The 17,293-nt window shown below is 38.6% G+C and overlaps 1 protein-coding gene across 1 annotated transcript in view; it reads right to left on the minus strand.

The window, feature by feature from the left end:
- Positions 1–17,293, minus strand: part of GADL1 (glutamate decarboxylase like 1) — a 172,227-nt gene that overhangs the window by 122,842 nt on the left and 32,092 nt on the right. The window contains exons 9-11 of the mRNA XM_060109971.1: positions 17,021–17,137; positions 11,082–11,146; positions 10,501–10,582 (exon numbers count right to left, since the gene is read on the minus strand). Of these exons, the coding sequence (XP_059965954.1) occupies positions 10,501–10,582; positions 11,082–11,146; positions 17,021–17,137 (264 nt within the window). The remainder of the gene's footprint in view (positions 1–10,500; positions 10,583–11,081; positions 11,147–17,020; positions 17,138–17,293) is intronic.

Raw genomic sequence — 17,293 nt, forward strand, 5'->3', positions numbered from 1 at the left:
AAGACAATAATAAAGTAAGAACCCAAGGGCTAGTGTTAATAGCAGATTAGACATAGCTGAAGAGAGAATCAGTGAATTTCAAATAGGCCCTAAAAATTATCCTCAAGGAGACAAGGAAAGACAAAGTTATGAAACTTACAAATTAGAGTAAGAGAAGAAACAGTAAGAAGGTTGATTACACATTTAATTGGAGTGCCAGAAAAGAAAGGAGACAAGGTCGATAATTAAATGGAGAATTTTTAAAACTTATGAAACATGTCAATCTTCAGATTCAAGAAGCACAATGGAGTCTAAGAAAAACCAAACAAAATATATATTAATAACATTATAGATAAATGGCAGAAAATTAAAGAAAGCTAGAAAATCTTAAAGGAAGCCAGAGAAAGAAGTTATTTTGCCACCAAAGGAATGACAGTTAAGTAGTTAACTTTCTAATACACAATGCCAAAAGACAACAACAACAAAAAAAATCATTAAAGTTCTAAAGGAAAATTCCTCACATAATTCTATCCCCAGAAAAAAATGAAATAAAGACATTTTCAAAGAAGCAAAGTCTAATAGAGTATGCCACCTTTTGATTCATTAAGAAATTCCTAAATATGATCTTCAAGAAAAAGGAAAATTATACCAGATGGCACCTCTGGGACACAGCAAGCAATGAAGACATGTAGACAAAAATGTTCATAGCAAAATTTTGTAAAAGCCCCGAATTAGAATAACTCAAATGTTCCTCAACAGCAAAATGGATAATCAAATGGTGATTTGCTCATATGGAATAGTATAAAGCAGAAAATGAATAACCCTGTGATTGTGCAACTCATGAATGAATCTTACAGACATAAGGTAAGTTTGAGTAACAACAGCAACAAAGCCAAACCAAAAAATACATACTGCATGATTCCATTTACATAAATTTCAAAAAGGCAAAAGTAAACTAATTATTTGAGAATGCATAACTACAAAGCAAAGCTAAAGAGAAAAGTTAAAAAGTCAGTAACAGGAAGGAGCACATAGGGGATTTCTGGGTTTCTGTTCTTTGTTTTAATCTGTGTGGGAATCACCTGATTATTCTTTTTATAAAAATAAATTAAATAAATGCATTTCATGCATATTTTATATTTTCCTTATATTTCATAATAATTAATTGAAAAAATATCAATATCATCTAAACTCCCAAATAGCCCTTAGAAGGAACTACCAGAGAAGATTCTAATTCCTTTTGCAATTAACAAAACTTCCTAAATTATGATTTTCCATCAGCATCATAGTGACCTAAAGGCAAGTATGTTTGCTGAGTAAATACACGTGTGCTTGCATGCACGAGTTGTATGTAACTTCAATATATAAAATATGGCAATTATTTTACAGAGTTTCTGTTTTTCTACTCAGTCCACAATTAATTCCTTTATTATATGCCAGTAACAATTTCTGTACAAATTAGTGTTTAAGTACAACAGCTAAAAATCTATATAAGATAAATCTATATTTACCACCTCTGAGTTATCTATAAAATTAAAATACTTCTCTTATTCACATGCATTTGTATCTGCATTTCGAATTGCCATAGAGAAAACCCCCCCAAAAAAATGGACTCCCTGAAATTATTTGGCCTTGAAACAACAAAGCTAGGAAGCCTAATTAGGAGTGTCAGATATGTTTTTAGATATCTTCCTTGGAAAACAACAAATGTGACAGCTAGAAATGTGCAAAGGAAAACAAATGGAACGATTTATGCCAAGAAGTCAAAAGGGCCTCAGGCATCACACCAGAGAGTAGAAATAGAAGAGAAAGCCTTGGTGTAGTGAGTTAATAGTAAAAAATAAAATAAAGGCAAAAGGCAGATGCTTAGAATATTTAAAAAATGCTAAAATCAAATTTTAGCCTACCCACTGAGGCAGGTGTAGCTTGCTACTTATGGCATGCATTTTTCCATTAGCTTCTTTCCAGGTTTTCTTTTATGCCCTAATCCTTATGTTTCTTGTTTTTTTTAGATTTTAACTTATGTAATCTTCCTATATTATGGGACCCTAATCAGTTTTGTTACAAGGTAAGATAGAGAAAATTCAATCTGTAAGTAGAATCCTCTTTCTGGGATATTTTTCAACTGGTAGTTTTTGTGGAATCAGAGATGACAAAAGGACACAAAGGTAGAATTTCCTATTTCTTTCCTCTTGGTCATTTCTTAGCAAATCTGAAGTTTTCTGTGATGAATGGCAGAGAAGTGAATGTTGCAGTCCCATAGACATGGGATGGCTGTTATGAAGAACGAATTCTTTACCTGGAAGGATATCAGAGAAATTCCCACATTCTTCGGGTTCTTCAGAAATAGACAGGCAGATGATATTAAATGCAACCACGGGCAGCACCCCAACTCATTCAAGTCAAACTGATGAAATAAATGTAGCTCAATCAGTAGGACCAGGTGGCAGCCACCCAAAGGTTTGAAGGAACTCAAGGATGAAATTGGAAAACTTTTTGGCCAAGATGCTTGATCTAGCATTACAAACAGCCACCACCGTTACCCTGGCAGATTGTGAATGTCATTCTGTTCATTAGAAGGGGTCAAGAGAGGACCCGGGAGCCCTGGGAAAGCAAGCTGCTCTTCCGCTTGTCCAGTATCCAATAAAGCACAGCATCATTAGACACTGAAACAAAAATAACTTTCTAGGGGAAAGACAATATGGTTTCTGCAAAAAGGAAAGCATGAGTCACTGATTTATTATTGGTCTCTGAGGCATGTAGATAAAAGGCCAAATGTTGGCACAGTTTAGGGTAGACTTTTTCTAATCACCAACATGAAATGGGATGTAAGGAGATAATGGACATCTCAAACCATACGGATAAGACAAGCAATTTCTATACCCCCTCAAAAAAAAAAAAAAAACCTCTATGTACTAGCAAGAAGGGATGCTCTGAGACTTGAAAGAGATCAGGTTGTGATGATAAAGGATATACTGCAGGTAACAAATTTAAAATATTACCATTTGATAGTACTGGAAAAAGATACAAAGTAAGTTCACTCCAGGAAACCTTTTTATTGAGCATGAATTGAGTGTCAGGCTTTGTACTAAGTTAGTGGGAGTACAGCAATGAATAGACCCCTTCTGCTCTCCAGTAACTCACAGTCTACCATATAGATGATTCCAAGAACCAAGGGATAGGTTCTCGGCTGGGACTTGTGCCCATTTATGACATGATGGCAACTATTGACTGGAATCAGATAGTACAATCATGATCATGCAATAACACATCCCTCAGAGCTGCAGTTCACCAAGGAATTAATATACTAGGCTATATAATGCAAGGTTCTAAAACAAAGTTACTAGGCTATATGATGCATAGTTCTAAAACAAAGTACAAATCCCCTTGTTAAAGTTAATGACAATTGCAATATGAACCCAGGAAATACTAAAACCAAACTTATTGGTTCGTTCAGTGGAGAAAGATATGATGGGTTTTGAACACAAGCAATTCTAACATTAATTATTATTTCTCTTTACCTCATGGGGAAGGAAAGCAGACACTAAACCATGTGAAGTTTTTTTAATGTGATGTGTATATATATATATATATATATATATATATATATATATATATATATATATATCCAGTATATATATATGATTATATATACATCCAGTATATATATACATTACATATATATAATGAAAAAAGTTAATTTTTTCATGAGGCTTTTGGAAATTTGTGCATATATATATATGCAAAAATTTCCAAAAGCCTCATGAAAAAATTAACTTTTTTCATTATAATTTTTAAAAACACAGCAATTAAAAAGAAAATGGGCTATTTACCAACCACGAATTTGTTGAGCTCTGCCAGTGTCATGAAATTCTCAACCTTGCTGAAAAGCTGAAGAATTTTCTGAGCTCAGGCAAGAGTCTCCAAGATCTGGAGAATAATTTTGGCAGCCTCAAGCCCAGGAGACTGATGTCTCTCCTTCAAGTCAAATGCTTCTTTTTTTCTAAGTTTTAAACACTGACCTTCCCCCTTTTCTGTTCCATTAGCTAGGAGGCTGTCATTCCAAAGAAATGTATAATGTACGTGTGTAGGGGAAGTGTGAGTGTTCTCTGGAATGACAGAAAAGAAGTTTTTCATGATCAGATTGTTCCGTATTTTCAAACCATCTAACGGCACTTCCATAGGAACTCCATGAAGAAAAATGAGAGCTGAAAAAGAAATCCTCACCAAAGCAGACACAGTTTGTCCTAGTTTCTCTGATAAGCCATGTTCTCTCCCTTTTTTATTTTCTTGCACATTTTTTTTTTTTTTTTTTGCGGTATGTGGGCCTCTCACTGTTGTGGCCTCTCCCGTTGCAGAGCACAGGCTCCGGACGCGCAGGCTCAACGGCCATGGCTCACGGGTCCAGGCGCTCCGCGGCATGTGGGATCTTCCCAGACCGGGGCACGAACCCGTGTCCCCTGCATCGGCAGGCAGACTCTCAACCACTGCGCCACCAGGGAAGCCCTCTTGCACATTTTTTAAATGGCATATAATAGTTGTCCTTTGCAATATCAATGGTCATTCAGGATAGAAATTTAAGTGGGTCTGAGAGAGAACACATTTCTCAGGTGTGGTACCCCAGTGAAACATTCCCGCCTTCTCTTGGGGAACCGCACTGGGAGGTGGTATGAGTCTCCTCTTCCATTTTCTCTCCATGCATAGCAGTGCCAGGCCCGCAGTATACCTTCGTTGGGTGTATACGGAATGAACTCCCTGCTCCTCTTCTCCCTGCTACTTCTTCTAAAGAAAAACTGGGACCATCCTGAGCCTCCTCTAGACTGAAGATGAAAGGGAAAGAATTGCAAGTCTATCTCCAAAGCCTCACATTTGAAACCTAGGCAGCCCAGAATTGCATGTCAATACCTCCAGCTAAAGAAGACCCCCGAGTAAGAGGAGATACAGTACATCACTGGATAAAATGAGAAGGAAAATGGTTATGTGTCTGTAAGTATGGGTGTACAAATGTCTTGCCTGTCAAATCAACAAAGCTAAAAACCCTTTGCTATGTCAAAAGCTAACACACACACACACACACACACACTCATACTCTGCTAGTGAGAAGGCAAGCAATTTTTTAGAAGGAAAATTAGGAAACAAGTATAAAAAAGCATCATGAAAGATGATCATGGCTCTTTGACTTCTAAGAATTTATTCTAAGGGAAAAATAAAGGATATGCCCAAAGATTTAGCCTCAAAGGTGGCAGCCACATCTATATTAGCCCAAAATCAAAACAATCTAGTTGGTCAGTGGTAGTCTAGTTAATTATCAAACATCAAATATCAAAATGATAGAACACCATGCAGCTATGGAAAATGTATACAATGCATATTGACATGGAGCAATGTTGACAATTTTGTGAAACAGAAAAAGCATGCTAAAATCAAAATATGTTTTTATGTTAGATAAATACATATGTGTACACTGAAATATATAAATATGCCTAAGAAAATATGCATCTTCAGATATTTGTAAAGGGCATCTTTTTTCTTCATCTTTCTCCCTATCTGAATTTTCTGATTCTGGTCTATGATGTAGGTGAATTACTTCTGAAATAAACATATAAAAATGGACATAATAAAAAAAGTCCTTAGTATCTACATAGTTTTTCTAAGAAAAAAATGTCCCTTTAATTATCTATAGCTGCTAGATTAAACAGGAAGTCCTTGTGAGTTAATATTGGATGATGATGATATGTAGAAATAGAAAGGAATTATTTATTCTCAAAAAGTCATCTGGGGCTTCCCTGGTGGTGCAGTGGTTGAGAATCTGCCTGCTAATGCAGGGGACACGGGTTCGAGCCCTGGTCTGGGAGGATCCCACATGCCACGGAGCAACTAGGCCCGTGAGCCACGACTCCTGAGCCTGCGCATCTGGAGCCTGTGCTCCGCAACAAGAGAGGCTGCGATAGTAGAGGCCCGCGCACTGTGATGAAGAGTGGCCCCCACTTGCCAAAACTAGAGAAAGCCCTCGCACAGAAACTAAGACCCAACACAGCAAAAATAAATAAATAAATCAATAAATAAAAACTCCTACCCCCAACATAAAAAAAATAAATTAAAAAAAAAAAAAGTCATCTGATTAGCATTTTTCATGTTCTCATATATCTGTTAGATTTTTTTTAAACTAAATAGTTCTTCCAATAAACACTAAAAGTCAAAAAGCCAATACTGAGATTTTTCTCCATCTATGCATCTGATTCTTAGACGTATTGCCTTTTATTTTAGATCAAAGCATCAAAATTGTCTTTGATCCAAAGCAACCATATAGACCCAGCATTTACATCTGAAGTCAACTTATTTATAATCACAGATTTTTTCTAAATCCCTGATTTTCTTTTTATCCCTATCATGCAGAGTGTTAGTGATAGTATGACTTGGAGAGCAACAGCTCTTTGTTTCAGAAGCAGTCTTCTTTATGGATACAGGAAATTAAAAATGTGAACAAACACCACCAGCTAGTCAATCAGGAAAAACAGCATTGGGGCTGGGGCTTTGAAGGTACAATTAGGGAATTGGTTCTTCCCTTAACAGAAGTATGTTCACTAAGTAATTTGCTTTCTTTTAACTAGAGTTACCCCCTTCCATTAACTGGAGAAGTAAGTCCAAATTAAAATCACTATTCATCAATTGCCTGCTGGAGGCACACTCAAGCCTTGTGTTAGGACTAAGGCAATAAAGCTCATCAACTATCATTTTAATCATTGTTACCTCAGAGCTCTCAGAAGGAATAATTTGGGGTAGGGGAGAAAGTGGAAACTCCTAGTTATTGCTGATATGAAAGCAGATATTTCTGAGGATTTTAAATTTACTGAATCATTCATTTTTTTCAGTGGATTTTTATTTTTTCCTCGTTCAGTGAGTACTTGCTAGATACACGGGATACAGTGGTGAGTATAATGACATGGTCCCTATCTATATACAGCTTACATTCTAAGGGAGGGAACATTAATACGTGAGAAATCATAATTACAAATTGTGATGAGCACTTTAGAGGAAGGGAACGGGCTCTGAGAAGGAATAATGGAGAGATGACAGTTACTTGGGTGAGTCAGGAAACTCCTCCTTAAGGAAGTGATACTCAAGCTTTGACACTAAGACAGAGTCACTCCTCCTAATATGTTTCTCTCTATTTCATTAGCATCACCCTTTCCTGGTCCTTCTACTGTCTCCCTAGCCATTCCAACTCAGCTTTCTCTCTCACTGCTGGTTCCTCCTCTTCTAAACTCAGACTCTGAGTTTTTCAGGCCTAAGATCTCCATCCCCTTCTCACTACAAAGTTCCTCCCAAGGCAAGCCATTCCACTTCATGACCTCAAGCATCATCTGCATTCAACAATCCCCTAATATATTTTTCCAGCCCAGAACCCTTTTCCTAGCTTTGGATCCATATGTCAAGTGCCTACATAACACCTTCACTTGCATACCACACAGGAGTCTCAAATGTAACATAGCCCATGCTAAATCAAGATATTTCCCTGTGGAATCTTCTCTTCCTTCAGCAATCTCCATCTCCCTACACAGGACCATTCACTCAGTTGCTGTATCACTACTCAGGGAGTCAATCATGATGCCTGCTTCCTCCTCATGTTCCATATATAACTGGGAATTCAGCCTGGTCTAGTTGATAGCTAAAATATATCTTGAATTTTATCACACTTTTTCCATACCCTACCATTATCTTGTTTGGATACTGCAAGTCTTTTCTCACCTTGTACCCATTTTTGCCCCCTTTCAATTCATTGTCTTAAATGAAAATCTTTTCTGATTATTCCTTGCTTTTAAAATTCTTCCATTGTTCTGAACATCGAATCATTAAAATGGTTTCTAAGACCCTGCATGATCCATCCACTGCCTAATCTTTTAGTCTCATCTCATGCTGGTCTTAGCATTACTCTCTGTACTTCAGCAACAATGAACCTCTTTCAGTTCCTAAAATTTAAAAAAGGACCTTCCTTTCTTAAAGACTTTGCACATGCTGCTCCTTCCACCTGGAACTTCTCAGGTGTCCCTGCTTTGTAGTCTGAGTAACACACTGTTCTCTGTCTCAGATAAGAGGGCATTTGGCTTCAAGTAACAGATTACCCAGTAGAAGTAGTTTTAGCAATAAAGACACTTACCATACATATCACAAAAAGTCTGGAAGTGGGCAATTCCAAACTAAATGCAATATTTCAAAACTGTCATTCTGTGCATATTCACTTTTTAATTTAGGGTCATTGCCTTATGGCTACAAAGTGGCTGTCAGAGCTCCCTATATCATGGTCTGACACAACAATGTTTCTGCATTCATGGTAGAAAAGGGAGCAGAAAGCTCTCCTCTTGGGTATAGCACCTCTACCAGAAACTAAAACCTTTGTTTCAAATTTTCCCTCATCATAGTGGCCATATCTGTGTCATATGGTGACTCTTAGCTGCAAGTAGGGGCTCGTTAGATGAGCATCAGGAGAGAGAAGGAAGTAAGTCAGGACGCCTGGTGAATATATAATCAACAGTGTACAACACGGTCTTCAGAGCACTTACCAAAATAGTAATCAAACAATTCAATATGCACACTTTGTTCACTGTCTCCTCTGTGAGATTATAAGCTCTTTGACTATGGGGAATGTGTCTGTTTCTAAGCCCAGCATCAGTACTGCGCCCAGCCTATGTAGGAGTCAGTTGGCAGTGGTAGAATGAGTGAAAGTATGAAAGAAAACAACAGAGGCAGAAAATAGGTACAAAAGGGACAGAAAACTGCCGACACAGAACTTAAGCCGATGGTCATATCTCATATCTCATGGTTCAATTCTGCATTCCAGGTAATTTGAAAACAGTCTTTCATCAAAAAAAGGCAACTGTTGAAAGTGCTCCATTCTTTGCACCATGAATGCAATTTTCCTAATCTGTTAACTCCTGCCATGTGAGTAGACATGGGTGCTATAGTTTGCATTGAGATCCAGGAATGAATTCTTCAAAAAAATTATTTTAACCACCGTTATATAGCGTTAGATGATCCAGAAAATTTTAAATTGCCTCAAGGACATGAATGTAAATCAATTCTTAGCTAAATCACTCCAAATATCATTCAACGAGAAAAACTTATAAAAGCTACGAAGTTATTTAAAAGAATAGTCATAAAATTTGGGGTCTAAATTTTCCACTCCTGAGAGCATCACACTAACAGATAAAGATGTCATTCAGATTATCCGATTAGGGAGAAAGCAGATGTAAAATGCCTGGCACATAAAGGATGCTTGGCATGTTTTTGTTCTTATATCTAGACCACAGGAAAACCTGGGTTTACTCCTAACTCTTTCATGTCCTATATATGTAACTGTGGGCAAGTTGAATATGTTCTTTAGTTCATAAATGATATAGCAATCTTTAACCACCTTTCAGTTATAACATGCAGTCACTCTACTATTGAAAAACTTAAATGAATAAAAGTTAAATGGCATTGAATGCAGTCCATAGTAGCCAACCTAATAAAACATGAAGGAATAGATTCATATTCCCAAGAGTCTCTCTATCTACAGATGCAGAATCTGTTCATAGTTTTGACGGACATCCTGTTTGGTCATCTCAAAACACAAAGGGCACCAACATGTAAATATCACAAAATTTTTTAAAAGAAAGTTGTAACCATCCACACATACGAGACTAGATTTCAGGTTTTAAATATGGTTGTCATTTGAAATAAAATTCCTTAAAAAGAGAAAATGACTTTAGCATTGGCAAAGGGAGTCCCCTAAGAAAAAAATGTAAACAGATGGCTGAGAAAGATCACCCACATGCTGCACACAGATCTTGAGGAGGCATTTCTAAGAATGAAGTGGCACTTCCCAGCCTGGGCCATGTCCCACAAGGATCCTTATTTAACCCAGAGAAAGCATAGAGTTTCTACCTCTAACCAAGATGAACTTCAGCCTGCTTGCCTCACAGCAATCCAGACTAGTTTCCGGCTCTCCCCAGTGTTCCAACAGAAGCTAAGTACCAACCACTTGAGAGAGGCAATCCCCTAATAAATCAGGGTTTGATGATCAGCCCTGAACCAACATCTTCCCATATAAAGGGGCTGTTAAGTCCCAGCTAAGCATATTAAGAATTCAATTTAATGTATGACAAACATCTGCTCTCCTTTCTCAGGGAGGAGAAGTTTCAAGATAACTTAAATCCCGGACTTAATCAAGGGGAAAAAATATCCTGGCAATGTTTAAAACTGAGTTTAAAAATATAATTCAAATGAGGGCGAGAGAGACCATTTTGCTGTAAGTAATGAGATTATATAATACCTAAATCAAATACACAACATTACCTGAGCAGAAGCACTTGTTTCTTTTACCTGGGTCTATTCAACTTGCCTTTTGATTCCATCAACATTTACCAAAGACCGTATCTACCTCTGGCCCAGGGTATAAAATACAAGCAAAAATGGGTCCTCTGCAAATATGGTAATCTACCCCCCTCCATGCCTGATGAAGGCCATAAGAGGAAAACTCACAGATTTGTCTTTTACAAGGAAAGCACAGCACTGAATCCCAGCCATCAGCATCTTGTGTGGATTCCATGCCACAGAATCAGCCCTGTTATGTTAAACAAAGAAAAAAACAGGGTAGGGAGGGGAGACTCAATTAGTTTCTACTGGTAGGAAGAATGCTGGTACATTCAGTATTCACGTCCAAGTTAGTGCTCCAAAGGATTCCTTGTGTGAGCAGTTTAAGGAGTTTGGGATTTTTTTTTTTTTTTTTTTTTTTTGCAGTATGCGGGCCTCTCACTGTTGTGGCCTCTCCCGTTGTGGAGCACAGGCTCCGGACATGCAGCCTCAGCGGCCATGGCTCACGGGCCCAGCTGCTCCGTGGCATGTGGGATCTTCCCGGATCAGGGCACGAACCCGTGTCCCCTGCATCGGCAGGCGGACTCTCAACCACTACGCCACCAGGGAAGCCCGAGTTTGGGATTTTGTTAAACCAAAACAATTCCTTAGTTTTTTGCCTGTTTTCAAAATGTCACTTAATTGGGCAAAGGCCAAAGAGAGTCCCTTGCCTAAATAAAAGGCACTGTGACTGTGGAAACTACATTTACCTGTGGATGCCGTGCAGAAGCTTGCGGTGCTTCCTTGACATCAAGGCTGAGCCACCCCAGGAAGCCTGTTGAGATATTTATATAACCAAAATGATGTTATTTCAATGGTACTTGTTTACCAGCCAGTTGTCATTGGATGCTTTAAGTCGATGTTAACCAATGTGGACTCTAGGAAATTTTGACCACTGGCTCTACTCAGGCGATCAGAACCTCATCACAATAGATGGTCCCCCACTGACGCTTAGGAGTTAAATTCCCACACTATAAGGAAATTGGTATAGTATTCCTTGAGTTGCCTGTGGACAAAGAGAAGTGTAAAAGACACAGTCCATATCCTCTCAAATCTTAGAATCTAAAATAGACAATAGCCCTTCAGTGTTGACATTCTACCATACACATGAGACATGGGTTCCTGAAAGGAAATCCCAGAGTCAATAAGTCTGGAGGATGGGGAGGAAGAATCAATGTGAGAAATAAGAAAGTCAGTTTGGTACCTGAAATCGAGCAGACTTGTTGTGAGAGAATATGAGGGGACCAGCATGGGAGATGTTGCAAGCTCTCCATGGTTATTTAAACTGCACGTTGCACTGAGAACAGAATTATCATCATGTCAATTTTTTAAGAGAAAAACTAAGGTTTGGAGGTTATAAATTTTCCAAGGTCTCACAGGTAATAAAAATCAGGTCTGAGAGACAAAAGCCCATTCTTTTTTTACACTAATATCATATCTTAGGAAAGGTGACCAATTGGACCGATGGTAGAACTCAGCATGGAGAATTGAGGTAGGAGGGGAGTTGCCTAGCAGAATTTTAAAAGGCAACCCCAATGAACATGTACCCCAATGTTCATTGCAGCGCTATTTACAATAGCCAAGACATGAAAGAAACCTAAATATCCATCGACAGATGAATGGATAAAGAAGATGTGGTTCATATATATTGGGTTGGCCAAAAAGTTCGAACTTTTTGGCCAACACAATACAATGGAATATTACTCAGCCATAAAAAAGAATGAAATAATGTCATTTGCAGCAAGATGGATGGACCTAGAGATGGTCATACTAAGTGAAGTAAGTCAGACAGAGAAAGACAAATATCATATGATACCACTTAATATGTGGAATCGGAAAAAAAAAGGATACAAATGAACTTACATAACAAAACAAGTAGACTCACAGATATAGAAGACAAACTTATGGTTACCAAAGGGGAAAGGAGGGGAAGGATAAATTAGGATGTTGAGATTAGCAGATACACACTACTATATATAAAACAGGTAAGCGACAAGGACCTACTGTATAGCACAGGAAACTATATTCAATATTTTGTAATAAGTTATAATGGAAAAGAATCTGAAAAGAATATATATATATATATATATATATATATAATATGTATGTATAACTGAATCACTTTGCTGTACACCTGAAACTAACACAACATTATAAATCAACTATATTGCAATTTAAAAAAAAGATCTTTCTAAAAACTTTATGCCCCAAACTTTGACCTTGAGCATTCTAACATGACTATAGTGAGTATAATAATTTAATTCAAGAAATATTTATTACATATCTAAATAGACTGACACTGATATAAGTGCTAGAAATACAACAGTAAATAAAACACTGAAATAATAACTCCAAAAAAAAGGTAAGGAAGAGCCCAATATCATGCAGAAAGAAATGGCAAGATTGTGTGCACCATGGATGTGAAGGAGGAAGTAAGTGAGAGGTCTCCACGATCCTCAGAGTATTAGAAAGCTGAGCCCAATGGTGGAAATAAAGAGTGGCCTTAAGAACAGCTCTCTCATTCAGGGCTGGGCCCAGGGGCAAGCGAGCGAGTCACCCAGGGTGCACCCTTAAGCTCACTCGCAGAGTTGGACTCTTGCATGGCCCTGGGAGTGAATGCCTCCTTAAATTTTCAAATACCAAACTGACTTTCTTCTTTTTCACATTGATTCTTCCTCCCTCCCCTCCAGACTTACTGACAATGGGATTTCCTTTCCTCTCCTTATTCTCAGCTCTCCTCTCCTTTGCTCATAATACTTACCTGCCCAATGAACCCTAGGAACCTCACTTGCCTCACCTTAGTTCCAGCCCTGTTTCCAGGGACTAGACTCTCCAGTGACCCCATAGGGTTCCCAAAGGTTTGTGGGCCGAAGGTGGTATGCAGGAAGTTCCAAAGATGCCCAGATAAAGGACTGATGATCAGGATTGTCAGTCAAGTCCCCTTGCTGCTGCCCTCTGTGTCCCACCAGAGTTCATGATGGACCATGTGTGACCAAAGCTGAGCTATGTTGGCAGCTGCCCTCAGCCTCTGGGAAAACGTGATCTGAACCTGCTAACTGAGGCTCCCCAGACCTGGGGTTTGAGAACTTGACCCTCAGGAACATGAAGATGACTTACATATTAGGTTCTTTTACTTCTCTTATATCCCTAAACTCTAAGTTGCCTGCTTTTCTCAATCTTTTTAACCCCCAACCGCATTGAGAACCTACCAGTGGCAACTAGGGGAAGGATTAATCAGTAAAGCTCAGCCACGCCCATTCACTCTCACCCTTTCCACCTGCCCACTCACACACCTGCCCTCCCCGGCACCTCCTGCACCGGCCTCTGCCTCTTCTTCCTCCTCAGAAAGTAGACAATATTCTGCCAATCTTAGTGAGCTGGATTGAAGTTTTAAAATCACATGAGCTCTTTCAAGGCATTAGTTCACTGGTTTTCAGGGTGGTAGGCAGAGTTAGTAGCAGCTCATCCACAAATGTGTTCCTCAAAAGAGCTGAAAGGGGAAAAACGACGTGCCTGATGCCAGTGCCCTACTTGTATTGGCTTCACTCCATAACCCCCTCACTCCAGAGCTTGCAACAACATTGAACCAACGGATGTCATTATTGAGCTATGAGCCAGACACCATGAGTACCATTTTACTACATTTTTCTCTTCAAGTAATTAGTTAATAATTTAATTGTAGAGCCAATCTTGAAAGGGAAGTGGAGGCAGTGTGGAATGTAGAGATGGCAGCCCCTAAAGCCCATGATTTTAAATACAGTGTTTGTCACCTCCCCCAGGACTTGGGATGGAGTGTGGGTGAGACACCATAGGAAGTGTTGCTGGGAGGGTGAGGTTTTGCAGTGGCCGCAGCCTCTGCTTCAGAGAAGAGCTGGACCAGCCCTGAAATCCTGGTCTCAGGCAGAAGCTGGGATAACACTGACTCTCGCAGATACAGAATAATCCTGGAGGCAAAATATTCTAACACAACTGAAGTTTTTCTTATTCTGTTGTTTAGAAATACATTGTAATTAACCAAATTTCAGACACTATCAGAGGTAAGAGTACCATTTTTTTGTGGATTGCTAAGAAAGAAAAAAAATGACATCAACATACCAATTAGGTATATTAAAAATGTAAACAAAATATGTGTATCTTAGAAATAATAAGATATGGTATATATGCTGGGCAACCTGGTTTTATGGAAAACTCAGAAGACCAAGCAATTCTAATTACATTTTAAAAAAGAAATCATTAAATGCCAGTTTTTAATATTTTAAAGGATCTTTAAAATACCCTTTAGAAAATTTCAGGACTTCCCTGGTGGTGCAGTGGTTAAGAATCCACCTGCCAATGTAGGGGAGACGGGTTCGAACCCTCGTCCGGGAAGATCCCACATGCCGCGGAGCAACTAAGCCTGTGTGCCACAACTACTGAGCCTGCACTCTAGAGCCCGTGAGCCACAACTACTGAGCCTGCGTGCCACAACTATTGAAGCCCATGCGCCTAGAGCCTGTGCTCCGTGACAAGAGAAGCCACCGCAATGAGAAGCCCGCGCACCACAAGGAAGAGTAGCCCCCGCCCACCGCAACTAGAGAAAACTGGTGTGCAGCAATGAAGACCCAATGCAGCCAAAAAAATTCAAACAGGCCAAAGTAATCACTGTAATTTTACTAATTTTTTATCTGTAAAATTAATAAACTACCCTTGGTATATGAAGTTTCTTCAAGAGAATTTATATGCTCCTGCATAAAATTTTATCAACAGAATGATGTCTGCAATATTAGAGAATGAGTGAGTACTGTCTCAGTGTTAGAGCTAATTTCTTTAATAAGTCATATAAACAGTTGTCAAATTTAATCTAATACTACAGACATTCAACTTGAAGCTTATTATATGCAAATAGAACAATTTGCGTGGCTTAAATATTCCCTTATAAAAGTGTTTTCTTCAAAACTTCAACCTTTGATTTTTAGAAAATCTAGAGAGGTTTTCATTCACATCTTATAAATCACAATTCTTTCTAAGCCCCATAAATCTCTTAATATCATTCCCAATTTGGAAACTGCTGTAGTTACTCTGTTTTACATAAACCATATAATCTATATTTGATGTTTCTTTTATGAGAGTAGAATTTTTAAGTATAACTGCTCATATATTTGATTTTGCCCCTATTTCCACGGTCACAAAAGTATTCACTTCATATTATCTTTCAGGACATACTGTATTATTATGCTTCTAAGTCTATAAAAATCAATATGATATAAGTTGACATGTGAACAGATACAGATACTATAATCCCATTTAAAGAAGTCACAAATAATCTAACTGATGTATTGCCATTGGCTTACTAATCAAGCCTATAACTCTAGTGAGCTTTATATTACTACTTCTGCTTTTACCAAATATTAGCATACATTTAATGAAAGCTTTGAGTTGCTGAAAAATTCTTTTGATATTATATCATAGAAACTTTACCTTGAAAGCATAAAATCATACAAACTATAAAATTATATGCAGGCATATCCCCCAAATAAATGCTCAGTTACCTAATGTTCAGTAAGTCAAAAATATTGTCCTTTCCTCCAGTAAGTGACACTAACCACTCACTTACTGGAGGAAAGTTCCTCTCAACTGCAGATTCAACAGTTCTTTCTACTGGGTTGAATCAAACTAATTAACTGCTGTTTTCATACACACACAAAGAAAACCAAAATGCTCAATAAGCATTCATAACTGGCTGAATTCAACTTTTTATTTATTTATTTATTTTGCGGTATGCGGGCCTCTCACTGTTGTGGCCTCTCCCGTTGCGGAGCACAGGCTCCGGACGCGCAGGCTCAGCGGCCATGGCTCACGGGCCCAGCCGCTCTGCGGCATGTGGGATCTTCCCGGACCGGGGCACGAACCCGCGTCCCCTGCATCGGCAGGCAGACTCTCAACCACTGCGCCACCAGGGAAGCCCTGAGTTCAACTTTTTAACCCTAAATAAGTAGAATTTTAAGAGTTACTTTTAATTTAGGACAACAATTATTATGAACAACCCCAGGACCTACAAAACTAATTAGAAAAATAAAAGGCCAACCCTTTAAGTTAGAAAATTACGAAGAATATAAGTTATCCCAATCCCTCTCCAATAGTTATCTATGATAGATCCAGATAAAACCTGTTTTAATTATGGCATGCAATGAAGTCATGCAGCCTTTTGCATTTTACAGCTGATTGGAAGCACAGAATGTTAGAGCTAGAAGATCCTTTATTGACCACGTCAGTCATTTCCCTCTTTACAGATGAAACCAAAATCCAAACAGCTGGGGTCACAAGGAAGAGGAGGCAGATTCGAATCCAAAACCAGCCTCTCGACTGCACAGTAGGAAATGTGTCCCCCACACCGTGTTGCCTCAGTGACAGTAGATCCAAGGGACCAAAGAAATGATTCAGGACAGAAGAGGAAATTGGGAAAACTAAGATAAAATGTGCATCAATGAGGGATCTTTTTCTTTATTACCTAACAGGAAACAACACATTTATTTACCCTAATTAGAAATACATATTTAAATACAACTAGCTGGGGACCTCACATTTAGTTACTGAGAATACGAAAAACTTCCCACCAAAGCTGCAAAAAGGCTAGAAAGTTTAACAGATATGCACACCCAGATGAACTTACATCCACATGGAGCCAGAGGCCATGCCTCTCGCAGATGTCCGCTATCTCATCCAGAGGATCGAAGGCCCCCAATACCGTGGTACCAGATGTGGCACAGACAAGGAATGGAGCTGCGCCCTGTGAGAAGGACCCACACGTGAGAATTATAAGAATCATCATCGTCACCATTAAATCTGTGCTGCAGTAGGTTGGTAAACACAAGGGTTATACACCCAGACATTTATCTGGTTTCTTTGGAGATAAACATTCATTGAGTGAGTGTTGTTTACATTT

The sequence above is a fragment of the Mesoplodon densirostris genome, chromosome 10, assembly GCF_025265405.1.
Source record: "Mesoplodon densirostris isolate mMesDen1 chromosome 10, mMesDen1 primary haplotype, whole genome shotgun sequence".
Classification (NCBI taxonomy): Eukaryota; Metazoa; Chordata; class Mammalia; order Artiodactyla; family Ziphiidae; genus Mesoplodon; species Mesoplodon densirostris.